At 46.5% G+C, this 26,578-nt stretch overlaps 1 protein-coding gene across 7 annotated transcripts in view; it reads left to right on the top strand.

Moving 5' to 3' along the window:
* Positions 1 to 26,578, top strand: part of RERE (arginine-glutamic acid dipeptide repeats) — a 413,923-nt gene that overhangs the window by 374,481 nt on the left and 12,864 nt on the right. For all 7 annotated transcript variants that reach the window (XM_053575354.1, XM_053575356.1, XM_053575353.1 and 4 more), the window contains one exon: positions 25,890 to 26,052. In XM_053575354.1, coding sequence (XP_053431329.1) covers positions 25,890 to 26,052 — 163 coding nt within the window. The remainder of the gene's footprint in view (positions 1 to 25,889; positions 26,053 to 26,578) is intronic.

Below are 26,578 nucleotides of genomic sequence, written 5' to 3'. Positions count from 1 at the left end.
ACTTCAGGGTCTTAAGACTAAAGAATTCACAGAGATATCTGCAAAGGTAAAATAAAGTAATTCAAAGTGTAGGACAGTATCTGGCAAGGCATTCTTCTTGGCAGGTTGAGTGGGAACTCAGGGGCTAATTCCAACAGAATTCCTGTGTGAGTGTCTTCCTGTTTATTCTCACGGGTAAATCCACGACACCCCCTTCTCAGACTTCCCTGATAGACAGTCTTACTTTGTCATCTCTATTGGATAAAGATGACACACTACTTTTGACCATGCTGTACATAGTTTAGGATTCTTCTGTCATTTCCTATGAACTAGAAACCCTTGGAAGTAACCCCTCCGGTGGCATGTCGTGTTCGCGGCAGCCATGGCACTCGGTGTGTGTTGCCTGCGTCCATCAGAGCGCAGCTGCTCCCCAAATGGCTAAAACTTTCATTGCAAACAGCACTCCAGGGCTTGTAATTTTCCAGACAGGATTGAAGTGTTTTCACCACAACCTTGCAGCAGATGTCTGCTCTGGTGTGCTGGTGTGCCAGATGCCAGCCGTAACTCTTCAGGGCTTCACATCCTTATAGGTGGACTCTGCTGCTGGTGTGAGTTATGAATACTTTGGGGCCATACTTAAAGCTACTAAATGGAAGGGCAGAGATGATGTCAACTGTGTTCAAAGCAGGTGTTCAACAGCAGGGAAGAGAGCAAATGTTTTGTCTTTGAATTTTTAGAAAGCTGGAAATGAAGAACAAGACCAAGGGGAGTAGAAAAGGCTTTCCTGAACTTGTTACATGTATTTAGTTTCCATCTTAGGTCAAACTATGAGCCCAAAAAGATAAAACGATTTGGTTAGATTCGGCTTTTTGATTTTTAAGTTCTACATTTTGTTTATTATAATGCTCTCGGTGAGGTTTTTGATCTCAAAAGAGTGAGTCATTATGCTAAACATGTGACCTCTTGAGCATGTAAATGAGCTTTTAGATTATTTCTTTAAAAGACAAATCTGTGTTAGATTCCCTTGTACTCATTCATTTTGCAAATAATTTATTGCAGATCTGTAGAATGCTCAACATTGTGTTAGATACTAGAAATGAAGCATTAAACAAAAGATAATGTTCCCTGGTTCATAGAATTCTAAATATACAAAGAAGACAAGTTAAGTGAATAATTTGGTATATAATCATAACTCCGGCTGTAAAGGAAGAGTGTATTGGGTATCATGAGAAGTTACAGCAGTGAGATCTAACTTCAAGAAAGTTATATCTGAAGATGTTTCCTTTAAATTATGACCCCATGGATGGGGAGGGAATCAGAAGAGCCTCCCTGGCCAAGAGGGACCAGCCTGTACAGAGGCCCTGGAGCAGGATGAGCTTGTGACTAAAAGAAAATGAGTTTATCCAAAGTGCATTGAACAAAAAGGAGAATAGGAAGGGGTGAAGTAGCAGTGAGGGGAGGGTCAGGTTGTAGCGACCTTGCGTGCTCTGCATCTGTGACAGCATGTCAGGCTTGCTCTGGGGACTTTACCTGCACTGAGCCATTGACCACATCGGCGAGAGGCTCCCCGGCGGAGGAGTAGGAAGCAGCTGTAGCCAGAATGTAACTCTCAATTTGGTTTGCAGGGTCCGTGTTCTTGATTGCCTCACTAAATTCTTCTGCTAAGAATATGACACTAAAGATACTAAAACAGGAAAGTAATAATCAAATTTGTTTTTTGTTTAGTTATTTTTAAGATGCAATATGGAAAAATGGGCTGTGCCAGGTCAAGGGTAGAAGTTGAGAAATTTGGCCAGGTGCAGTGGCTCACACCTGTAATCCCAGCACTCTGTGAGGCCGAGGCAGGTGGATTGCCTGACTCAGCTCAAGAGTTTGAGACTAGCCTGAGCAAGAGCAAGACTCTGTCTCTAAAACTAGCCAGGGATTGTGGCAGGTGCCTATAGTCCCAGCTACTCAGGAGGCTGAGGCAGGACAATTGCTTGAGCCCAGGAGTTTGAGGTTGCTGTGATCTATGACGCCACAGCACTCTACCAAGGGCGACAAAATTAAGAGTATCTCGGGGGTGGGGGGGAAGGTCAGATACTGGTCGTATTTTCTTAGAAGGTGATCCCTAAGAGATGACCCAGAGATTGGGTGAGAGAATGGAGACTCCGTTTCAGAGAACATGAGTACTTGGAAAGCAGGGCCCTCAGGGTTTGGTGTTGAATCAGATGTGGCAAGTCACTGTGAGAGCAGCAGGGTGAGGAGCCAGAGCAGTGGCCAGGAGGCCCCAGTGCAGCCGGTGCCTGCGCAGGTGCAGGTGCTGTTTTTGAACATTGGGGGTGGGGGGAGGTTCGGGATCAGGAAAGAAGATCACAATACCACTTGGACAGATGGTTTTGAGATGTGTATCTGTTTATTTTACCTAAGAATGGAAAAATTTCCTGAGAAAATAAAGCTCAAACTGTTCATAGTTTAATGAGGTAAACATGATTTTAAAAAAAACAACACATACTACGTATTAAGGGATTAATTGAGAGATTTTAGGACTTAGGTTCCTGCGGCTCTGGCTTCTCTCTGGGTTGGTCTCTTCTACCTTTCCTGAGTTCCCAGCAAAGGGCAGCAGCCACTGCCTGTGTTAGTGACACAGTTAAGATCAGGGGCACCGACTAATAGGCAGGGGAAGAGCCTGCCTGGCAGAAGGGGCCAGAGAGCAGTGAGCTTTCAAAACCCTGAGTGGCTTGAAACTCCGGCCAGGTTTGTTTTTCCCACTTACCAGGTGAGTGACTCCCCAACCTGGAGTGGTCGGCCACCCTGGGTGGAGTGACCGTGGGCCAGGAGTTCCACCAGCTGACCTTCCTCTGGGTGGGAGGAAGGGTTTCTCCATTGTGTGCGTTCCTCCTTCTGCAGATGTGTCCCAGGGTACCCCTGACCTCAGAGGTGGAGCTGTCGTCATAGCACGTGGCTCTGCTTTAGGCCACAGGGTGACTGCTGCTGGTTCTTGGCATTTATTATCCTTTTTCCTGTGCATACCTTATGTTACACCTTCACCATCAAACTACTCTTGTCTTTAACCCATGGTGTGTTTTCACTCCTGCCAAAGAAATTCAGTCCACTTTGGCTCGGGATCTTGGGGAGTAGACACTCCTTTACCATTGACAAGTTGGAGGTAATGATTTATTTGCAGAAATAGAGGCATTCAAGAGCCAGGTGCTGTGATTTGTTTCTCACAAATGGAAAACTATCTGCAAAGCGATGTGCCACTTAGCTGACGGATTGTGTCTCCTGGATTTGCAGTTGGGGCTTTGCTTAGAGAAGTGGTGAGGTTGTTGGTGACCCCCCCCCGGGAGGGGGGCTTCCCTGCTTCTCCCAGTTGAAAGTGAGTCCTTAGTTGTGTCTTGTTTCTTGTGCTTATGAAGACTTTTTTTAATCTGAAAGGTAAACCCAGCTAGTTTGCCCAGTAGATGGATAGTTCTTTAACATCTTTTTAGGTTTTCACTGCAGTTGAAAGTGATCTCAGGCCCTAGGGAGGCAGGGGGCGATCTAGTTTCAAGCCGAGGGTAGAAGCTCAAATTGACTGCAAAAGCATCAGTTGTCAAAGAGAACTCTGCCCGCTCCTCATGATTTTTGATTTTTTTTTTTTTTTTTAAATTTTTTTATTAAATCATAAGTGTATACAATGATATGATTATGGGGCATCATACACTCACTTCATAAACCATTTGACACATTTTTATCCCAGTGGTTAACATAGCCTTTCCGGCGTTATCTCAGTTACTGTGCCAAAACATTTATATTCTACATTTACCAAGTTTCGCAAATACCCCTGTAATATGCACCACAGGTGTGATCCCACCGATTCCCCTCCCTCTACCCACCCCCCCCTTCCCACTTCCCCCTATTGTTAAGTTGTAGCTGGGTTATAGCTTTCATGTGAGAGTCCCAAATTAGTTTCATAGTAGGGCTGTGTACATTGAGTATTTTTTCTTCCATTCTTGGGATACTTTACTAAGAAGAATATGTTCCAGCTCCATCCATGTAAACATGAAAGAGGTAAAGTCTCCATCTTTCTTTAAGGCTGCATAGTATTCCATGGTATACATATACCACAATTTATTAATCCATTCGTGGATCGATGGGCACTTCGGCTTTTTCCATGACTTAGCAATTATGAATTGGGCTGCAATAAACATTCTGGTACAAATATCTTTGTTATGTTGTGATTTTTGGTCTTCTGGGTATATGCCCAGCACAGGAATTACAGGATTGAATGGCAGATCTATTTTTAGATCTCTGAGTGTTCTCCATATATCCCTCCAAAAGGAATGTATTAATTTGCATTCCCACCAGCAGTGCAGAAGTGTTCCCTTTTCTCCGCATCCACGCCAACATCTCTGGTCTTGAGATTTTGTGATATAGGCTAGTCTCATTGGAGTTAGATGATATCTCAAAGTAGTTTTGATTTGCATTTCTCTGATGATTAAAGATGATGAGCATTTTTTCATATGTCTGAAGGCCGTGCGCCTGTCTTCTTCAGAGAAGTTTCTCTTCAAATCCCTTGCCCAGCCTGCGATGGGATCCCTTGTTTTTTTCTTGCTGATGCGTTTGAGTTCTCTGTGGATTCTGGTTATTAAACCTTTGTCAGAGTTATACCCTGCGAATATCTTCTCCCATTCTGAGGGCTGTCTGCTTGCTCTGCTTACTGTGTTCTTAGCTGTGCAGAAGCTTTTTAGTTTGATCAAGTCCCAGTAGTGTATTTTTGAAGCTGCTTCAATTGCCCGGGGGGTTCTCCTCATGAAATACTCACCCAGACCAATTTCTTCAAGGGTTTTCCCTGCATTCTCCTCTAGTATTTTTATAGTTTCATGTCTTAAATTTAAATCTTTAATCCAATGAGAGTCTATCTTAGTTAATGGTGAAAGGTGTGGGTCCAATTTCAGTCTTCTGCATGATTTTTGATTTTTTGTTGTGGTTGGTGAGCAGACGTGGTTGGTGGGGTCTTGTTGAAGACCTTACTTGATGTACAAAGTTATGATTTAATAAAAACTAATTAAAAACAAACAAACAAACAAACCTTACTTGAGTTGATAGAAAGAGGAGCAGAGCAGCCCCGGCCCTTTGTGCTATGTGGCCACTGGACTTCTCTAAAGGAGGCGCACCCACCAAGCCACACGACAGAAGTCTGTGTAAGCCAGTGGGGGGCGGGAGGCTCATGAAAGTGCTGAGTACAGAGGAGGCACATCCAGCGGATGCTGGGGTGAAGGTTATAGTGCCTTGTCTCTCCTTACACATAATACTGTTTTCAGGTTTTAGATGAACATAAAAATGGGTTGACATGAGTTCACAAATGTATTCTTTGTACCACTTGAGCCTACTTGTCCTATAGGTTAATTTGGAGACTGTTGACATCTTTAGGAAGACTGACTTGGGGGGAGGGACCTTCACAGCACCCTTCCCAGCTCACACAGGTCTTTCTAAGAAATGTCTTATTTTTGACAAAAAGTCTCTCACTTTGTCGCCCTCAGTAGAGTGGCATGGCGTCAGAGCTCACAATAACCTCAAACTCTGAGGTTCAAGTGATCCTCTTGTCTCAGCCTTCCAAGTAGCTGGGACTACAGGCACACGCCGCAATGCCCGGCCATTTTTTTAGAGACAAGGTCTCACTCTGGCTCAGGCTGGTCTCGAACTCCTGAGCTCAGGCAGTCCACCCGCCTCGGCCTCCCAGAGTGCTGGAATCACAGGTGTGTGCCACCGTGCCCGGCCTTAGGTGTCATTTCATAGCACTGTACTTTCCTAGAGATAATACAACCCTTAGGTAACATTGATCCTATGAAAAGGAAGAGGTTTCAGACCCAAGACCCACATTTGGATTTGAGGAGCTCACACAGGTGGATGCTGGAAACCCAAGTGTGAGCGCTTCCCTGCAGGGAGGCATTGTGAATGTTCACACCACACCTTTAGTGTGGGCAGAAAGTGAGGTCAGGTAGAAGAGAAGTTACTAAGCCCCTTCCTTACCCTGCTGTCCATTGAACATTTAATTTCTAAATTGTCCCTAGAGAGGAGAAACCACTTTTAAATGAAAGAAATAGAATGTTCGACAATCTTCTGGGTTTCAAAAATATTTTTTATTGAATATTGAGGAGTTACAAAAAAATCTTTATAAACTTTATGTGTGGTATAAAAACAGAAGCATGATGAGCTGCCACCAGCGCGGTAGTTCCCTCTCCAGTGTGTCCCCTGTGCACTATCCTCTGAATATTCTGTGGTCACCCTGCCTTTCCCTTTTGTTGTGGTTCATACAGCCTATCATTTGGTTTTGCATGTTTTTGAACTTAAACTGAGTTATGAATGAAGAATATCCTTCTGTACCGAGCTCTTTTCATTTAACTTTATCCAGAAAGTCAGCTGAACATTCTTCACTATTTCACAGCCTTACATGAAAATAACAATCCTGCTGTCTTTGCTGCTGCTGAGGGGAATTTCAGTTGGTGTCAAGTTTTTTTCACCATTGCAGACGATTTGCTGTAAACATTTCTTGTACGTGTCCACTGGTGCACATGAACAAGAATTCTTAAGGTACACCTGAGATGCTATTTCTGAGCTGCAGGTGTGTGTCTTCTGTTTTACCAGGTTAAGCCCAGTTAGTGTTTTTATCTAGCTGTGTATCTTATATCCTTGTCAACACTTTTTAGAATCAGACCTTAAAATGTTTGCTACCATTGTGAATTTAAAATATCTCAGAGTGGTTTCCATGTGTATGTTCCTAGTTACTAATGATACTGGGCATCCTCAAATAAATTTATTGGCTGTTTGCGTCTCCCCTTCCGTGAAGGACCTGTGTAAATCTTTTCCAGATTCTTCAATTGCGTTTTTTTTTATTTGTAAGATTTCTAGATACTCAGTTGTAAATAATATATGTTTGCAAATATCTTCCAGTTTGTGGCTTATCTCTTCGCATTCTTTATGGTTGGTTTAAGATTAATGTGTTCTTACTGTTAATACAGTTAAATTTAGCAGTTTTCTTTATGACTTGAGCTTTTTTTATTACGTGAGAAATCCTCGTGTCTGTTTAGGCAGTTTCCTGTATTGTGTTCTAAAAGTTTTATAGTTTTGCTTTTTATATTTAAGTCTTCAATCCTCTGGATTTTGTTATTGTGTGTATTAAGAAGTAAGGGACTGCTTTGATTTTTCTTCTGTGTGTATAACCAAGTGTCCCAGTGTCATCTTGTGAGAATTCCAGCCTTTTCCCCACTGATTTGTATTGTCAGCTGTGTCAAAACGGAATCTGCATCAGTGTGTGAACGTGTTTCTGGGCTCTGTTTCCTCCCACTGATCTACCGCCATACCAGTCCCTTACCTGTGCAGCTTTAGAATAATCGTTGAAGTTTAACGTGGCAGGTCTCCCACTTTGTTGTTTTTTCAGCTATTGTCTTGATTAATGGAACTTCTGCTCCTTTTAAAATTTTTTGTATCTTTTTATCTTTGTTCCACAAACTAACCAGTTGGGAGTTTGAATGAAATTATATTGACCCTGTAGATCCATCTGAGTGTTGTGTTTTCTTTATCCTGCTCTTTCCTACTCGCATAGTCCTTCCGAGTCTTTTTTTCTATGTGTGTGTGGGGTGTGTGTGTTGGGGGGTGTCCTGTATTGCCCAGGCTGGTCTCAAACTTGCAGGCTCAAGCCGTCCTCCCGCCTCAGCCCCCGGAGCAGCTGGGACTGTAGGCACAGGCCCGGCTCAAGCGCTCGTCTCAGCTCCCCTTCTCATCTTCCCTTTTTTCTACAACCCAAGTTGCTGCCTTCCGCTCACAGAATGTAGAATATATTTCAAAACTTTTGTCTCTTCTGTTGGAAGCAAACTTTCTTTGAAAATCCAGCCTAAATAATTTGAGGCCACTACTCAATTCACTGCCTCCAGAAAGGAAACTCTTGGCTGTTTGAGACTGTCCCTTGGGTGAGTTTCAGAGCTCAGGCCCATCAGTGGGAAGCTTCGTTTGTGTGGCTTTAGTGTGTATGTGGGACAGTGTCGTGTGAGCTGATGGAACGACAGAAAATGCTCTCATTATTAGTAATGCCCAAATGTGGAAAGTTATCTCTTGGCTTGGGATCAGAGAGGTTCCTAAAAAGTCCTCTTGGCCTTCTCCCTGTGACTTATGTAGGATGGAGGGGTGATTTGCTTTGTCTTTCTGATTCTGAAGAATACTTTGTAAGGAGAGAATAGTTAACCACAGTCCCACAGGTTTTCTTAAATACACTGGTATTTTGAAGAGTAGGGACGGAAGCATGTCTTGAATCTGTGCAAATTTCTTTCTTTATCTGCTTGGAAAATGCCCTCTTTTGTATTTCTTTTGACTGCTCTGAAATTGGACATATATACATTTTTTTGGTGGACATCTTCCCTTCAGGAAATAAAAGCTCACCAAGTAGCTGGTTTTGTTTTGCCACCAGGAGCTAGAAATGCATCTCCTTTTGGCACCCAGGGAATTCCTGTCTGTCCTTTGGGAATTGACATACAGCAGGATTTAAAACTCTGCAATAGCCTATCCCTGCTACCATTCAAGTTTTAGCGATTGGATTCAGAGTCCCCTTCACGTCAGTTTTAACTTAGGATTCAAGCACAGAGACTGTTTTACCTGAGGCCTCTTGGGGGGGACCTTACACTCCTGTGGGCAGAGGGCAGACCAGTGTCTGACCGCTTAAAGGAGGAAGCGTGGTAAAGCCAGTAGTGGTAGTAGTGAAGCCACGTGAATAGTTGATTTATTCATACTGTGAGGGGATTGGCATTATTAATTCAACTATTCATCTATATGTGACATCCATAAACAGTGAACTTGTTAAATTCTAAAATACAGTTAGCAGTTCAACAGCTAAATTTTTTCTTTGTGCTTCCTCTAAAGAGCAGCATCAGCCCAAAGTGCCGTGCTTGACCTAGTCTTGCAAGAAATTCCAGGAAAGGAGGCCGGAGGACATGAGATGCCAAAGGCCGGCAGAAATAGCCCTGTGGAGCTGTTGTCAGATGCTGCTCTGAGTTCATTTTTATTTTTATTACACTTATAATTTCAAAAATGTTAAGGGGATACAATTTTTTTTGTTTGTTTTATTGAGACAGAGTCTCACTTTGTTGCCCTCAATAGAGTGCTATGGCATCACAGCTCACAGTAACCTCAAACTCTTGGGCACAAGCGATTGTCTTTCCTCAGCCTCCCAAGTAGCTGGGACTACAGGTGCCCACCACAATGCCCAGCTATTTTTTTGTTTTAACAGGCCCAGGCCGGGCTCGAACCTACAGCCCCGGCAGGCCTGGGCGCCCTCCCACTGAGCTATGGGCACTGCTGGGATACAGATCTTTTTGTTGCATGGATACCTTTTATAGTGCTTAAGTTGAGACTTTTAGGTGTGTCCATCACCCAAATAGTTTCATTGTACCCAGTAGGTAGGTTTTTACCCTTCCCCCTTCCTGATTTCTATGACGTTTACATCTCACTCTTTGTGCCTGGAGTTCATTTTTAGATTATTGTTGAAGTATGGTTGTGGTGACAAATTTGCCCGTGATTGGCATATTGGCCACTTGTTACTCCTGTTACCCAGGAGCACTGGTGACAGTCCACTCTAATTCCTGCCCGCAGGGGTGAGAAGGCCTTTAGATGGTACTCCTTAGGATGTAAGTCATGGGACTGAAAAAAACACGCACCAGGCCTCTTTATTAATAGCCTTCTGGAAGGATTGAGTAAGCCTGTACAGAACTGTGCTGTTTGTAATTCGAGGGAGCAAAGCATCTGGTTGTGGTGCAATAGCCTTTCTGATCCAGATCCCATGTGATAAGAATTTGAAGTGGTGTTCATCAGGCCAGGTTTCCTCTTATCTGGAGTGAGCATACAGCCGCTTATCTCTGCTGCCTTAAGCAGCTAGCACTCGCTCCTGTCTCTGCTGCCGTGTGTGAGTCACTCCCCACTCACCTTATCAGCTGCACTTCAGGACCTCACTGCATCCAGAGCAGCGTGTTAATTTTCTGGGTGCATCAGCATAATCTCTTTACTCCATATATTATAGAATGGACATCTTCTCCTGAAAGAAAATACCCGGGCAGTGAGAGGAGGGTGCGTGGGACTCAGGGAGAGACTCCATGTGCCCTCCGGTTGGCACCTCCCCAACCATGTGGCATGGAGTGGCAGAGACAGCCCAGGCCATGGAAACGGGGGGCCCAGGAGCCTTTGGGGTGATAGGACAGGTTGTACAACATGTTGCCCATCTTTTGCTCAGCACCAGAAACCTGATTCTTTTCTAGCTTAAATTCCTGAAGAGTCTTTTAGAACTTCTTCGTACTTAAAGAGTTTGTGGTCTAAGCCAGCAGTGTTCCTTCTGAGGTTTATGACACTCTTACTATGTCACACATTATCATAAGAGACTTTTTTTTTTTTTTAAAGAGACAGAGTCTTACTTTGTCGCCCTCAGTAGAGTCGTGGTGTCACAGCTCACAGCAACCTCCAGCTCTTGGGCTTAGGCGATTCTCTTGCCTCAGTCTCCCCAGTGGCTGGGACTACAGGCGCCCGCCACAACTCCCGGCTATTTTTTTGTTGCAGTTTGGCCGGGGCTGGGTTTGAACTCACCACCCTCGGCATATGGGGCCGGCGCCCTACCCACTGAGCCACAGGTGCCGGCCCCATAAGAGACTTAAGTTTGGCAATAGAATTCATTGTAGTTAGGCATAATTTCTAACATGAGTATATGTTCTTTGACACTTCTGGGAGTGGAGTGATAGTGTCTATAATGAAATAAAGGAGTATTACCCCTCAAGCCAGACCTTTCTGCCAGTCTGGACCGAAGGGCGGATGGCTCGCAAATCCATGGTGGCCTGATGTAGATGGCAGGGAGCGTTCTCTGGGTGTTGCTCTCATCCTACTAAAATGTTGTATGTGATATGAACTTGCCCCAGACCCCCTGTCATTCTCCCTCTCTAAAACATTCCCTTATCCTTTGACTCAATAAAGTGCCTATAGTTTGGGGGAAAACACCATAGAGGAGGGAAATTATTAATAGTTGCAGAAATTGTTCGAAAGATTTTTTTAAAATTGAATTAAAATATAGTCCACTAAGGCAAACTTAGTTCTGAGTTTCTAGTCCTCTTCCTAAATGGAAAAGAAATAAAAATACTAGCTGTCATTTATTGAGTGTGTATGCCAGGACCCCTTTGACAGTTTCACCCTTACCACTACCCTAAGGAGGAGCTCAGGTGACCGACCCTAGTTTACAGATGAGGAAAGAGTCTTTTGAGGCAGAATCTTTGTTGCATAGGCAATCATGCCGTCACAGCTCACCGCAGCCTTGAACTTCGGGGCTCAAGTAAGCTTTCCTGCCTCAGCCTCCCAAGTAGCTAGAACTGTAGGCATGCGCCACTGTACCTGGCTTTTTTTTTAATTACTTGTAGAGAGATGGGGCGTCTCATTATGTTGCCTGGGCTGTTCTTGAGCTCCTGGCATCAGGTGATCTTCCTGCCTTGGCTTCCCAGAGTGCTGGGATTAGGATTACAGACATGGCCTGGTTACTTCATTTTGTGAGTGGTCCAGCAGAGGAACTTCAGTGGAAAAAGGCTAGAGTCGATGATAATAATTGTTTTTCTTCTTTCTTCCCCAGCAGCATCCCCTCTCCTCTCACACGCACACACACATTTCCTGTGACCAAACCAAGGCCTAAACTAGAAGTTGAATTTGCTTATTGACATAGAGGCAGCTCTAAATGTCACTCAGTCCTGCAGAAATGGGTGCTTGTAGGCGTAGAGGTGAGCCTGAGATCACTGCAGCCAACCCTGCGGAAGTGTCCTCAGTACTGGTGCTTTAGGCTGTAGCCTGAGAAGCTGTCTTTGCTGGTGAAGAGCCTTGCAGGAGGACGAGCTTGTGAGTGTGGTCCCAGAGCCTGTCCCTGTCTGCCAGGAAAGCCTGTGCGTGCTACTTTCACACATTGAAGGAATGCGCTGCTCCCTTCTCCTGCTTTTGATCTTTGGGCTTTTTTTTTTTTTTGCTAACTCTTAGAGGAAGATCTTTTTTTGACTATAACCTCCTTCTTGAGGGCCAGAAGATTCTCACAGCATGAAATGAGGAACTGCTCAGCCTCAGAAAAATGAAAGTTATTCTTTTAGTGCCAAAGTGTCATTTGATCAGAATACAGCTTTGTTAATTCAGCTTAAGACCCAGCTCCAGGAACAGTGTCACGCCATGGTTTGTGTGGTTTATCACAGATTGGTTTAAAAAAAAAAAAAAGGCATCTGTTCCAGTAAATTCTGAGTGTGTCCATCATCAGTGTACAGAGACAGCAAGGCTACCTGTCGGGCTCCTGTTCTCATTTCAGACTTGAGCATCCCCAGGGATGGGGAGCTCATTTTCATTTTTGAAAGTAACCTTACCTAATTAAGTGGATCAAGGGACTTCTTTTTTACTTCATTGCACTGATAGGTAAAGTCCTGTGGAAATACTTAATCATCTTGAAGAGTTTTGATTCTCATAACTAATCCCCATCTACTAATGTTTATCTCAGTTTCAAAAAGCTTCATTAAAAGATCCCCAGATTTCTTAACCACTAAAATGAGTTGTATCATTTTTCTGAATAACAGTGATTTTGTCTATTTCCTGCTGCGGTATAATTCTCACACGTCTGTGTGTCTGTGATACATCCCGTTTCAAATCAGTGACGTTCACTGAGCACCTATGTCTGCTGATTACTGCTCAGGACACAGTTTTGCATGGCCGCGTCTGTGCTCATGCAGCTGAGAGTCCAGCTGGGGAAGAAGACGGCTGTAGATGCAACTTGTTACTCTGCCAAGCTCAGCAGCGTCTGAGCCGCAGAAAGGTTGCAACCAAGTGAGAGAGAATCGGTGATCACAGACAGAGGCCTATCAGAAACTCACTCCGTCTGGTCAGGAAAGGTAGCGTGTGTGATAAGGTAGTGTGTATGAGTAGCCCTAAAAGACGGCTGGGATCAGACTACATGGAGCTGGGGGGCTGGAAGGCAGGGCATGTGTAACAAGCCACCTGTCCCCTTTCTTTCAAGGGAAGGACTCAAGAAGCTGCATGTGATAGGAGATGGAGATGGACTCCAAAGTCCTGGCAGATGTCATAGCAGCACTGGGGGCTTTTAGGACTAAGACCCTGAGCGGCATTCCTGGAAATGATCCCCTCTGCCCTGATGTGGGCTCCTCCATCAGCTCTGTGGCCATGGGCTGAAGTCCAAAGTCATCTCACAGGGAAATTCCTACCTTCCTGTTCTTCCTGGCAAAGGGTTTTGACCTCTGTTGAGAGGTGAAGCAGAAGTGGAGAAAGGCCAGTTTCTGAAGCTTTCTCTGACTGGAAAGTCTTAGGCTTTTAGAACTCTAGGCTTACTGAAAAGTTTGACTCTTTCCAGTTGTTTCTGGGACCTCCAGCTTGAGCACCGAGAGTACGGAACTCATCCAGCAGCTTCCTCACTCTGTGTGGCTCCGTCAGAGATGCTGATGCCTAACGTGGGACATGGAGGAAAAACTGCTTCCCAGGCCAGGAACACCTTGGTGTCACAAACCAACCTTTACGTTGACGTGAGGAGGGTGGGAACGTGGGGGCCACGGCGTCTCCTGGGAGCTCTTTGGCATATCTGCTCCTGCCACGCCATGTAGTAGGGAGGTGCTGATGTGACTGACACCATCACAACAACTCTGGTGATTTGTCTCTAGGAGGAGAGTTGCCCAGATTTTGATGCAAATGTACGGTGGTACTCATCTTAAGTTTGGGGTATGACCGTAGGCAGCCCTGGAAGCCCCTGCCAGAGAGGCTCCCAGGTCCCCTCAAGCACAGGGAGGCTGCCAAAGGAGCAGCTTCCTAAGCAGCCGATGGAACAGGGTCCCAAGAAAGAGGCCGTCCGCGTGCCCCTCCAGGGTTCCACGTGCGTGCCGCACAGGGCAGCTGTGGTAGTCACACACTTTTGGGGCTCCTGTGGGGGAGCCAGTCAATCTCTGACAGGAACCCTTGCAGCCACATCATCGGGGGACCACAAGTGTTTTCACAGATTATAATCCAACCCCTGTTCCTGTCACGTATTTCCTAAACTGCAGTGTGTGTGCTTGTGTGCGTGACCTGGCCCGATCACCCAGCCCCGACGGCAGCACAGCAGCAGTTCAAGGGCCTCCACGTGTGCTTGTCCTAAAGAGTGTGCTGCATGACCTTCCTGTCCCCAGCACAGCCTCATGGGGGGGTTTTCGGGGGTGGGGCCAGCACAGGCTATGGAGCTTGGCTTTTCCCTGTGGACACTGACCAGAAGAGTTAAATGGTCAAAAACAGGCCTACGGAAACTCTGGAGGGAATTTTCCTTTGTGTTCCACTGTTTGTCTGTCGCAGGGTCCTCTTCCTTCCACCATGTCCCTTTGCGTGAGCCAGCTATCTGAGATCCCTGTACCTGCATGGTGTCGAGGTGTGGGCTGGTGCTCTGGGGTTATAGTGCAGCAGATGTGGGGAACCACCCAGCATCTGCCATCTAGAGCTGAGAATAGGCTGGTGGGTTTGGCCCCAGTTGCAGGGAGGGTGGCCAGCTGGGTGAGCGGCTGGTTACTTTGCCATTTCCCACACCGCTACTCCCTTTGGCCCCTGTTCTTCTCCCCTAAACTCTACTCTACCTTGCTGGCCGTCAGCTCCAGGAGGCCTTCTCACAGGCCGGAGGCTTAGCAGGCTAGTTGTGTCCCCTCCCTACAGGTCCCCTCCCGTGTCCCTGTCTTAATCTCCTCTTCTTTTAAGGACAGCAGTCATGTTGGAGTAGGACCCACCTGAATGATGGAGTGTAACTTAATTACCTCTTGAAAGACCCTGTCTCCAAATGCCATGAGTTTGAGGTTGGACTGTTTCTGCTCTACCTTTATATGAGGATGGCTGCTGCCCTTCATCTTTCCTGGATTCTCTGTGCTGAAAGGCTGCTAAGCAAATGCTCTGGTGCGGTATTGGAGACAAGAGCACAGATAAGCATGTGTTTGGTTTTGTCAGCTTGTCGGAATTTTTCTAAGATCTTTGCCTTAGATCAAATCCAAAATTCAGGTTAAAAAGATGTAATTGGTTTTTGTGCTTTGCAGAGTAATCTTTGCTTTTGCTCCTTTTATTAAACAAATGTGATACAGTGACAAAATTAAATACCCTTTCCTTCCTTCCTTTGTAATGAGGAAGTCTGTCCTTTATTTTAAAATTCAACTTGGAGAAATGGATTGTACATGATAATTTGCTGTGCGTCCATAAAAACCATAAAATATAAGAAGCAATGTTGTTAGAGTAGCTGTTCTCATTTCCTGGCAGTCATTACATGCTTCTAATACAAAAACATTTTTCTCCTAACTATCCTTTCTGAGCTCAAAAATGGATTTCCCTCCAGCCCCTGTCATTCAATTATCACCTCGGGAAATGCACAGATATAACTGATGATCCCGTTAAAATGTCCTGCAGCGTCCACACTCTCTCATCCTTCATCTGCCGTCCGCTCCCGTCATTAAATGTTACATTGCCAATGTATATTTTATAGGGTGACCCTGACGGATGTCACTTTGATGCTGTGCAGGGATAATAAGATTGCACATATAATGAAAGGCCAATAAATAGAAAAATGTTTACGAGATAGAGAATGGTGGCTTTAACAGTTTTATGGCTTTTTTCCCCTTCTCTTCTCTTCTCTCCCTTTGCTGCAGAATTGTGGTTTTGTTGTAGGAACTAGAAAACATTAAGAAAGGTGATGTGATAGAACCAACGACAGTGAAATCCCACTTGCCCTATCACTGAACTTCAATAAAATGAATTCAGGAAATAATGAAGTGTTCAGCTTGTGGGAAAGAAAACTGATGTCAACAAATGAATTCTTGGGGTTTGGGAGGCTTTACTAAGAAAATGAGATTTTCCTGGTATTGCCATTATTACACTTAAAACGTTACCAGTCTTTATTTAAACAAATAGCTCAGGAAAACTGAAAATAAAGGCCTCTGAGTGGGTCCTTTTTTGTGCGTTCTGTGTGACATGAGGCTAGTCCTGTTAAGACAGCCCAGGGGGTGGGTGCCAGAGGCTGTAGTGACCTCCACGTGTGGTAGGAACCCCTCGGTTTAGGCTGGCCTTGATCTCTGTCTTCAAATGAGTGGTTTCCAAATCTGTTAATTTATTTATTTGTATCATTACTCTGTTCAGTTAAGTAGAAGAATCTTCTGCCTATTGCTTGATCAATAGATGTTGTTGCTGCTGCCGTCGTTTTGGGTCAGGGCTGGGTTTGAACCCGCCACCTCCGGCATGTGGAGCTGGCGCCCTGCTCCTTTGAGCCACAGGTGCTGCCCCAGATTTTTTTTTTTTTTTTTTTTTTAATGGAGCTGCTTGCCAGGGGATACTTCCCTGGGCTTAGAGGGTCAGGAGACTGATCCCAGTGGCCCTTGAACACTCAAAACTGGCTTTATGGTCCATATTACATTTAAAAGTCTTTGGGGGAGCAGAGCCAAAAGACTTGTCTAGACTCAAGCTCACTGCTTCTGGATGAAGAGGCAGGTGAAGGCTGCTTATTGGCACAGGTCTGGGCACGTGTTGCCGGGAGCCAGAAGCAGCCCTCAGCATAAGCTGACAGACCACGTGAGATGTGTGAGTAGGTGCTGGGGGGTAGCCGTCACTGAAGGCTTTCCGTGTCTGTCTGGAGAGTTTGTTCTTGGTATGGGAAGCAGAAAATACTCCATGGGCATGTGCATAATTCCGATTCTGCACTTGTGTTTTTCTGATTTTGGTACCCCATTCTGTAGTTCATGGGTGCTTGGTGGGGGGGAGCACCCTGAGGTGGGAATACCGGCAGCCAGTTGATGTCAGGATGCTTGGTGGCAGTTGTGTTCTTCAGCCGTGACTGTCAAAGGTCCAGGTGAAAGGTTTAACATTTTACTGCACTGAACTCCAGAGATGAAAGATAACCCACATTAGAGTCTCAGGCTTAAAAAATACAGTTGGCAATTTCCCCATAATCTTTAAACTTTTTAGAGAAGCAGCAGGGCGGTGGAGTATGGTAGTTAAGAGCATTAGACTCTGGAACAAGACCCCCAGGGCTGCCACCTGAGACTGTGAGCTGAGCCATGTGGCTGCATCTCTCCTCAGCCTTGGGTGCCTCATTTGTAAAGCAAGAATAATGAAGGTGTTTATGTGTCTGGGTGTCTGTGAAGATTAAATACGGAAAGCGCGTATTTATAGTGCTTAGCTGTCATCATTGTAGATTTCATAGCCAAGTAAAAGGTGGTTTCCCTGTTTGTAAATAAAGCACCAAACTGAGGAAGTGTTGATGGTGGCTTCCCAAACTCAAACTCCCCTGACCCAGAACACGCACCTGCAGAGCTGCTGTGGCCACACACTGGCCCACGAGAAGTAAAACAACAGTGAGAACATGTAGTCGTCTTTCTTAACAGTAAATACACAAATTAAGGCAGTCGTCTGATTCAAAGATTAAGTCTGTATTTTTTTTTTACTTTTTTGGAAATAAAATGTCATTTCTTTTATGAAATGAGATTAGGAGGCAGTTATGTCTAAGGACCTTACTTGGCAAAATAAAAAGTTGGTGATCCTGTAGCCATCTCTCAAAAGTTTTATCCTTTCAGGGTTAATTTCAGAAAAATTTTAATTCTCAGGAAATAAACATTTCTTCAGATGTTTACTGAATTCCCATTATATTCAAGATGTTATCCTTGACCTGTGCGGTACTCCTGGGCAGACTTGGGTTGGATAGACTCATTTGTGGTTACGTGTGCCCAGGACAGGCCAGAAGAAAAGGTACAAGAGTAAAGGCAGCGACTGCGTGAGTGGCTGTGGGAGGTGCAAGGAAGGGCTTCGGAGGAAGCCGGTGGCATCTGTGGTGAATCGAGACCTGAGCAGAGGAGGACTTAGCCCCAGACACTAAGGAAAGCGGGTAGTTAGGGGCTCGTGGCCTGCAGCCTGCGGACAGAAGGAAGGCACTGAGGAACAGCAAACAGGCACTGTGTTTGGCCTAAGCCGAAGGCCCGAGAGGTGGGGAAGGCCTGGGAAGTTCTTCTGGGGACAGAAAGAAGGCTTGGTGAAGCAGCTGGGCCTTTGTTCCTTAGGTCCCAAGGAGCTTCCGTGGTTTGGAGGGGAAGTGACTAGGTAAGAGCTGGGCTTGGGGAAGACTGTTCTCGTCTCTGTGCAGGAAGAGGCAGGACAGTCCAGGGAAGGGCTGTAGCAGGACCTCGGTGCAGGTGTGGGACGGAGGTAGATGGACAAGAGAGACAACACAGAGCTTAGGAAGTCTCGTTACAATTTTGTTAAAATCATGGACTCTTCCAGTTTCTTTGCATTGTACAAATTTGTAGTGGTAATAATTTTAAAGACATTTTATAACTTGCCTAATTAGGTTTTTTGTTTGTTTGTTTGTTTGTTTGTTTAAGCTTAGAACGGGTGTCTGGGATTCAGGAGCATCTCCATGGACATCTTGGTCTGGCCTAACCGATCTTTAATAGGTCAAACCCTCAAGACCTTCACGTACTATTTTCCCTTCCCTTTTCCTTTCCCTAGAAGATGGAGGTGGTAAGGAAAGATCGCAATCCCTGGAAGCAGGCTGCCTCTTTGCTGTGGAGCTTCCCATGGGTGGTGTGTTAGATCAGGGGCCCTTCCAGCCTCCCGAATGCCGGAGGAGGCCTTGCTTCCAGAACACCACTTCTCTGCTGTGCGCCTTAAAGCAGATCCTCATTCTCCCTAATGCACTCAGAGACCACAGAGGTGGTATTTAACGATTAGCAGCAGAGGCGGCTGACAGTGTAGGGCTCCTTTAGGGATTAGGGGATTTGGTTGGTTAACAAAAGGAGGAGCCCAGGAGAACACTGCTTTAATTACCAGAGTCATTACTGGAAGACAACCAGTTGCCTGTTGGAAAAAGATCTAGGAAGGAACACCCCTCTTGAACATGGCCAATGGTTCTGCCCAGTGCCAGCTTCTCGCCTCAGATGTTTTGCACGGCTGTCAGATCCAGCCCTAAAATCATCAAGGAGTAAAAGGAAAGAATGGCTCCTGTCGGATTCTGTGCCAGGAAACTTTACTGACTTGCTTCACTATGCTGGAAACGATGCAGCTGTAATTCCCAGACAGAGGTGATGCTGAAGGTGGGAAGGCCACACTCCAGTTAGTTAGAAGAGTTAGCAGCTCTCCAGGGGACAGGGCCCCACTCAGACTTCCCTGTTTACTCGTGGCCTTGGCCCCTCTCTGGTCTAGGCTTGAGGAAGAAACCCTAGTCTTTCTTTCTCCCTCCCTGCCCCTATTTAATTTGAGGCCTTGTTTTACAATTAATTTATTGCTTGCTAGAACTTTTTTTTTTTCTTTTTTGCAGTTTTTGGCCAGGGCTGGGTTTGAACCCGCCACCTTCAGCATATGGGGCCGGCGCCCTACTTCTCTGAGCCACAGCCACCTCCCATGCTTGCTAGAACTTTTTCCTGGAAAAAATACACCTTAAAAAAAAGTTTAGATCTCTCCATTCCAACCGCTTTATCCACATTACCTGGACCAGCAAAGGGGGAGCCCGATGCCAACTGTGGGGCCTGCTCTCGGACAGCAGTCGGAGCAGGGCAGTAGCACCTCCATTCTACCTGGCACATTAGCACTGAGGTTTAAGGCCTGTGTAGAGATTATTTAGCTACTCTTTCTCTCCATACCCATGTTAAAATACTTAGTTGGCATAGGGTCAGATAATCATACATCTCAAAGAATTTCTTGTTGAGTGCTTACCTCCCTAGCCCTGCCGTGGGGTCAGTGGGTGCAAAGGTGTGCATTCACAGCCTGCCCCTGGACCCTGTAGCCCTCACATAGCTGAATGCTGCTTAGCTGACGGTGGCCTGTGAAATAGCTTCAGAAAGAAGCTGTTTATCCCCTGCTATCAGGAGTAGCTCCCAGGCCTGCCTCCCCACTCCATCTCTTCCTCCTGCCTCCTTCTAGAAAGGTTGCCCCTAAAAACTGTGATGGTGAAGAAGAAATGAGCTGTGGCTGGAGCCTGGGCAGTTGGCAGTTCAGGGACCTGGATCAGATGCCTGCCTGCCTGCCTGCACCTGCCCCCACTCCCCGCATGTACTAGGAGGCAGGACACTGGTGTTACAGGGCCTATCCTAACATGGCTGCAAGGCCAGCAGTCCTCATCATTCTCTCATGGCCGTAGAACCATGCTGTGACACTGGTAGGTAAAGGGACCCTGCTCTGTGCACTGAATTAAAAGGGGGTGGGTGTCTATAGAGTATTTCCAAATGACCAGGACCTTCCTTGGCTTATTTAGAAACGAAAAAAAGGCTGAGTGCAATGGCTCACACTCGTAATTCTAACACTTCGGGGGGCAGAAACTGGAGGATCATTTCATTCCAAGAGTTGGAGACCAGACTGAGGAGTGAGGCCCTGTCGCTACAAAATAAAAAGCCAGTTGTGGTGGTAGGCACCTGTAATCCCAGCTACTTGGGAGGCTGAGGCAAGAGGCTCACTTGAATCCAGCAGTTTGAGGTAGCTGTGTGAGCTAGGATGATATCTCTGCACGTTAGGCCAGGCAACAAAGTAAGATCCTATCTCAAAACAAACAACAACAACAAAAAAACAATGGGCAATTGCAGGCTGTAGGTTGGTGGTGCCACATGCCTGGCTTCCCACCACACCCTTTCCTCAGGGAATACTCAGACTTCTTTGGGTGATGGCGGTAATAACAATAGTTACCAAAAAAAAAAAAAAATTGGACTCAATGTTAGGAGTACCCTTATGCTTCTAGTCTGGGACGTCAATAGCTGCCCTACCTCTTCCTGCCTCCACAGTGGCCTTCACACCCTAGCCTGATACTCCGAGAGTCCGCAGAGTGTCAGCCTCGGCCATTATGGAACCAGGCCCAATACTAGGGTCCTGCTAGAATCAGTTTTTGACACTCAGAACACTTCCAGGGCCTTCCCTCTTGAACAGTCTGTTCTGCACTTCCACTTTCCCAGGATCCCTAGTGGGAGAAGACATGAGCTTATCTTACTTCTAAAAATGAATTATTAGGGCCTGGCACAGTGATTCATGCCTTTAAGCCCAGCACTCTGGGAGGGCAAGGCAGGTGGATTGCCTGAACTCACGAGTTCAAGACCAGCCTGAGCCAGAGCAAGACCTCATCTCTAAAAATAGCCGGGTGTTGTGGCAGGTGCCTGTAGTCCCAGCTACTCAGGAGGCTGAGGCAAGAGAATCGCGTGAGACCAAGAGTTAGAGGTTACTGTGAACTGTGATGCCACAGCACTCTACCGAGGGCAACACAGTGAGACTCTGTCTCCAAAAAATGAAATAAAAATGAATTATTTTTTAATTGAGGAGCAGGACGAGTTACAGGTTCTTCTCCCTTAGCATCGTAGTACCCAAGGGAGCGAAATAGTAGTTTTGTGGGCAATGTTTGAGTTTTTCCCCAGATGCCTGCAGGTAGAGTGGCCTGTATGTGAGACAGGATGGGGGCCAGGCTCAGGCCGCCCAACTCCAGCCCTCACATGTCTCCTTGTGCACAGGCAGAGGGGTGCCCGCTTGGCCGGCAACCAACCTTCCTGCCCTATGCTAGAGCAGAACTTGGCCCGGCCACGGCAGCAGAACTCGTACCTGAAATGTTCACAGGGGCCTCTAAGAGGAGAGCAGCTCCAGCCCAGGCTGCCCAGGCCACAGAGGGAGCTCTTGTAAGGGCTGTGCTGAAGCTGTGTGTTGGCATGAATTTGATGGACCTGTAGCCTGGCCCTGCACAAAAGTGACTGGGGGGTGGGGAGGAAAGCTGCCGGAGCCCAGGACTCCACTCACATTGGGCTGCACTAAGCAGCCTGTGTTTTCTGCAGGAAACTGTTGTTTGGGTATTTTAATGCAAAATCAGAGGAACCTAATGGTGCTTATTTTCTTAACCCTGGCTGAGTTGGGAAGACACCTCTGGCCAAGTAGAGCTAAGTTCAGGAGTCAGCCCAGTGACTTTTTGCATATAACCAGTGGGGAAAATGCCACCCACCCACCCCTAACCCCGAAGAAAAAGAAAGGAGTTGGAGGAAGAGGATCTGCTGAATATACACTGAATTAGAGCACTCCTGTCAGGAAAAGCTGCAGCCTGTAAGGCTGACTCCTGGAGGTGCCCAGCCACTAACCAGTTTAGTCCCTCATGCTGTGTGCAATTATAGTGCCGAGATGTAAGATGTGTTCACTGTGAGACTTTGTTGTGAGGTAAGGTGAGAGCATCAGGAACAAAATGATCATTACAGGCCATTCATGTCAACAACATTATACCTCTGTGTTTGCTTGCAAACAAAAGCAGGAGCTAATTTGCAAGGCTCCCTTTGTGGAGCTGCCTTTTGATCAATGATTGCCTGTGTTAATGTTTCAGTAAGCTATTGATTTCTGCAACAGCTTTTGTTCCCTGAATTTATGTGCAGCGGGTCTCTGCAGCACACACTATGCATGTTTGATTAAAGTTCAATTGACTTCATTCCTGGTGAGGCCGAGAGCTGCCTCACTCCTTGTTTGTAGAACCAAAAGCTTTCTCCGGCTTGTTCTTTTGTTTGTGCTCAAGACCTCGCCACCCATGCAGTCACCAATATGCTGTTTCTAATCCTCCTAGATTCGCTCCATTCCAATGTTTAATCCCTTGGTAGACATTACAGTGGTTGAGAGGCAGCTAATAAAACCTGGCCTGGATTTGTGTTTTGATCAATTTTATTGACACATAATTAGTATATATGCTGTATATGGGTGTGTATACTATAAACATGCACCTACTGTGAGTACGCAGTTCAGCGACTCCTGACAGTTGTAAATAACACCACAGTCGATTATAGACTATTTCCCTCATCCCAGAATGTTTATTCAGGTCCTTTTGCGGGCACTTTCTTGTCCCCCACCCTCCAGGCTCTGAGCAACCACTAACTTGGTTTCTTGTGATTATAGACTGGCCCTTTGTTGGGATGGAACTGTACCGTGTGCACCCTTTTGTGTCTGGATGCTTCCGTTCAACATGGTATTTTGAGATCCATCCTTGTTTGTGAAGTTTGTTTCTCTAATTGCCAAGTAGTGGACCAGAGAACAGGTACAGCATAACCCATCCTCCTGTTGAGTTATGCTGTAACCTCATGGATGTGTCCATGAGGTTAATGAGGTTAACCCATTATCCATTCTCCTGTTCATGGGCATCTGGGCTGTTCCCAGTTGGGGGCTGTAAAGAATAAAGTTTCTATGAATGTTAGGCAGACGCCTGAGAGTAGAATTGTTAGGGCATGTGGTCGATGTCATATGCCAAGCAGTGCTGACAAAGTGGCTAGGTCATTGTACATTCTCACCAGCAGTGTGTGAGAGTTCCATTCACTCTGCACCTTCCTGATTGAAGTTTATGGAATCTTCATGGTCTCGTCAGCTGCGGTTTCAGAGCTGTAGAGAAAGGTCCGTTCTGCCTGGTCATGTGGATCCTTGGCACTCCAGTGATGGAATTTGGACTTCTGATTCCTCTTTAAAAACTATTACTTAACTCTTGACAAAAAGTTACTATTGATTTCTCAGTGTTCAGGTTTCTTTCTTTTGGATCTTGATTTTCTCACTTGCTAGCCAAGGACATGGTGTGAGATTAAGGGTAGAAGGTACTGGCCTGGCTGTCCCTGAGTCTTTTTTCCGTCTGATAACTTGGCGTTGGACCAGTTCCTTAGCCTCACCAAACTCTGGCTTCTCCTTTTTAATCTGCAAGTTATGCTAGCTCATAAAACCCTTGGAGACTTTCAAAACATTCATATTTGAGAAATAGAAATGATCGATTGTAACTGTGTGAAGCTATATTGCGTTACAGAGAAACGTTATTTAGAAATGTCAGGTGGCTATTTTTTAACAGCCTCAAGAAGGACTCTGGGGCTGGGCACAGACCCTGGCAGTGCCTTCCTTCCCCCCAAAGTCTTCTCTCCCATTTCTGTTCTCGCTCCTTTCGTGTGGCTTCTCATGTCCTCTTACATCCCTGAAATGACTCACGTTAAAGGGAGAGGAAGGAACCAGTTTCAGTTTTTCTCATTCTCCTTTCAAGCTTCAGATTGAGCTGTGATTCCGCAGGGGCCTGGCTGCCCTCTGCGCCAACGAGCACGCTGCTCTGAAGCAGTGTTTGAAAAGTTGGAGAGAGATACCGGGACTGGTCCATTTTGTGTCAGCTGAGTCTTAATTTCCCCCACCCCCCTCCCTGAGACAGCACCAAGGATCATTGTGGTAAAGATCAGTGTGTTTCCACGTCAGGAGGATGGACAGTGAGGTGGCAGGAGCCAGGAGGTTCACAGGTCATGACCCCTGGGACAGCTATCCACCTGCATGTGTAGCATGGAGTGTAATAGGAAAACCAAGCAGAAATTCCATGGGCCTCATGGTTCACTTACCATGGGATGGGGACGTGTGCATGTTCTTTGGAGGCTGGCTCTCGGGCCTCGCTGTGCTTCCTCTGGTCAGGGCTGGCGTCGGTTAGGCATTGAGTGCTGGGGAGGTTGGAACACCTCCAGAGCTCCAGGAGACCCGCGCCACAGGTATGTGGTAGGCCAAGGAGGAGTCCCTGCATCCCAGCACTGCTTTAAGGGTCAGGTGACAGCTGTGGTCTGCTTCTGGGAAGATGCCCAGACCAGCACTGGGTAGTAAGTGCTCCCCACCCATGTGTCACCTGCCGGGCAGAAGCCATTTCTCCCTGAAGTCTACCTGCGTATCTTGTCACTGTGTTCTGAGACCATTGCCACTGGTGTTGTTTTGGATGAACCTTAGTTGGATCAGGAGGTCTAACGGTCACAAGACTTTGTCACTGGCAGCTACACTTCTTTGCGTGGTTTATCTTAGTCCTTCCAGTACTGGTCTGTTCAGCTACATCCCAGTCACCAGAGAGGTTCTTTGCCTTCTCATTTTTTGGCTGCTACATTCACAGGACAGTGACTGGTGAGAAAGAGCGGGGGTGCAGATACACCCAGGGTCTGGCAGTCTGTGAGTTCATTGAGGGCAGTGTTGATTTAACTAGAGAAGGGCAATGCAATCTCGGCTCTCTCCCCGCTATGGTTTTTTGTTTTTTTAATTCTGGGTAAAGAGACTTTGTCTTGGGATGTTTGTTAGGCAGGGTGGGTTAGCTGAATATGCCATTAGGTATAGGGTGAGACTGGAGCCTGCAGGACCCCTGAGAGAATGGGAGTGACACACATGCCCTTTCGTTAAAAAGTCTCACTTGCTGGGTTTTTAAAATGATGTATTTCCTCCTTTTCCGGGTTAAGAAAACAATAGCACTTTTTGTCGCAAAGGGTGACCTGGTGATGTGTGATGTTTCGTCTGTGCCTTGGCGCCACTGTCTGTCTGTGTGTCCTGCCAGCCTTTCTTTGCCCAGCCCAGGCTTTGCCCTCAGGACTCTGCCAGCTTGTCCAGATGTGGGGAGGTGCACAGCAGTTTTCCTGGGCATGGGTCTCTGTCCTTCTGGCCTTCTCCTCGGCCCTAGTCCCCCAGCACCTCGACTGGTTATCGGCTTCTGAGCGAGCCAGGCATTTCTTTCTCACCCCTGTGGTGGAGTGGGTGGAGCTCCACTGGAACGCTGTGGAGAACACACCAGGCGCGCACACAGCTGGGATGTGAGCTCCCGAGGGCAGGAGTCTTCTGTCTTTCTTGCCTGTTACTGCTACTGTGCCCCCAGTGCTGAGACTAGTGACGAATCTGGCGCATAGAGGACACCCAGCGAGTGTTCTTGGTGTCTAGAGGTCGTGCTCCACCAGGCTAACGAGGCCCCGTCATGCTGCCACCACCAGTGTTCCTTGAGCAGCCTCAGTTGCTCTCCCGACTGTGGGAACAGACGGGTCTTTGTCCCTCTCCAGTACAGCTGTCACACCCGCTTTCTGCTCCCTGCAGAGGAGAGGTGCGATGGGGAATGTGGAAAAGCTAGTGCACCTCACATCCCAGGCACCTCACAGCACCCTTCTTCCTTGCAGGGGGAGCTGATCACCTTCTATTACTACTGGAAGAAAACCCCCGAGGCGGCCAGCTCCCGTGCCCACCGCAGGCACCGCAGGCAGGCTGTGTTCAGGAGGATCAAGACCCGCACTGCATCCACACCTGTCAGCACGCCCTCCAGACCCCCTTCCAGCGAATTCTGTAAGTGAGAGTCTAAGCACCACAGTGGCTGGGAGAGACTATTTATGCTATGTGGGGCCTGTCCTCTGGGCCTGCGGGTGGGTGTGCCTGCGTGCAGACGTGTGCATGCGTCTGCGGAGCCTGACCTTGATGTAGTACTCACAGGCTGGCATTCAGTAGGAGTTGTTCTAAAAATCATTGGTACATTTAAATATGTCTAATAAACTCAACATCGTTTTTAGTTTTTATAAAAATATAACTGCCTTGGCCCAAGGAGGTTTTCTCCTGAGTGGATGATGTATTGCTTAAATTCTAGTTGCACTTTTAGAAGTTATAAGAACAGATTAACACTTTTGTCTTTTTCCTCTTGCTTTGCCAAGATCCCTTTCTGGGTCCCATTGTGACGTGCAGTCTGATACTGAGGTCACACCGTACACCTTCTCATCCTCTGAATGTCTGGGATATAGCAGTGGTGCCTCACAGCTCTGTCCTGGCCCAGGACACTTGACCTGAGCACCACCTGCGTTGCTGACGCAGGCACCCAAAA

This window comes from Nycticebus coucang, chromosome 22 (genome assembly GCF_027406575.1).
Source record: "Nycticebus coucang isolate mNycCou1 chromosome 22, mNycCou1.pri, whole genome shotgun sequence".
NCBI classification, from domain to species: domain Eukaryota; kingdom Metazoa; phylum Chordata; class Mammalia; order Primates; family Lorisidae; genus Nycticebus; species Nycticebus coucang.
Note: the sequence above shows the minus strand (reverse complement) of the source record. Positions and strands in the feature narration are given on the sequence as shown.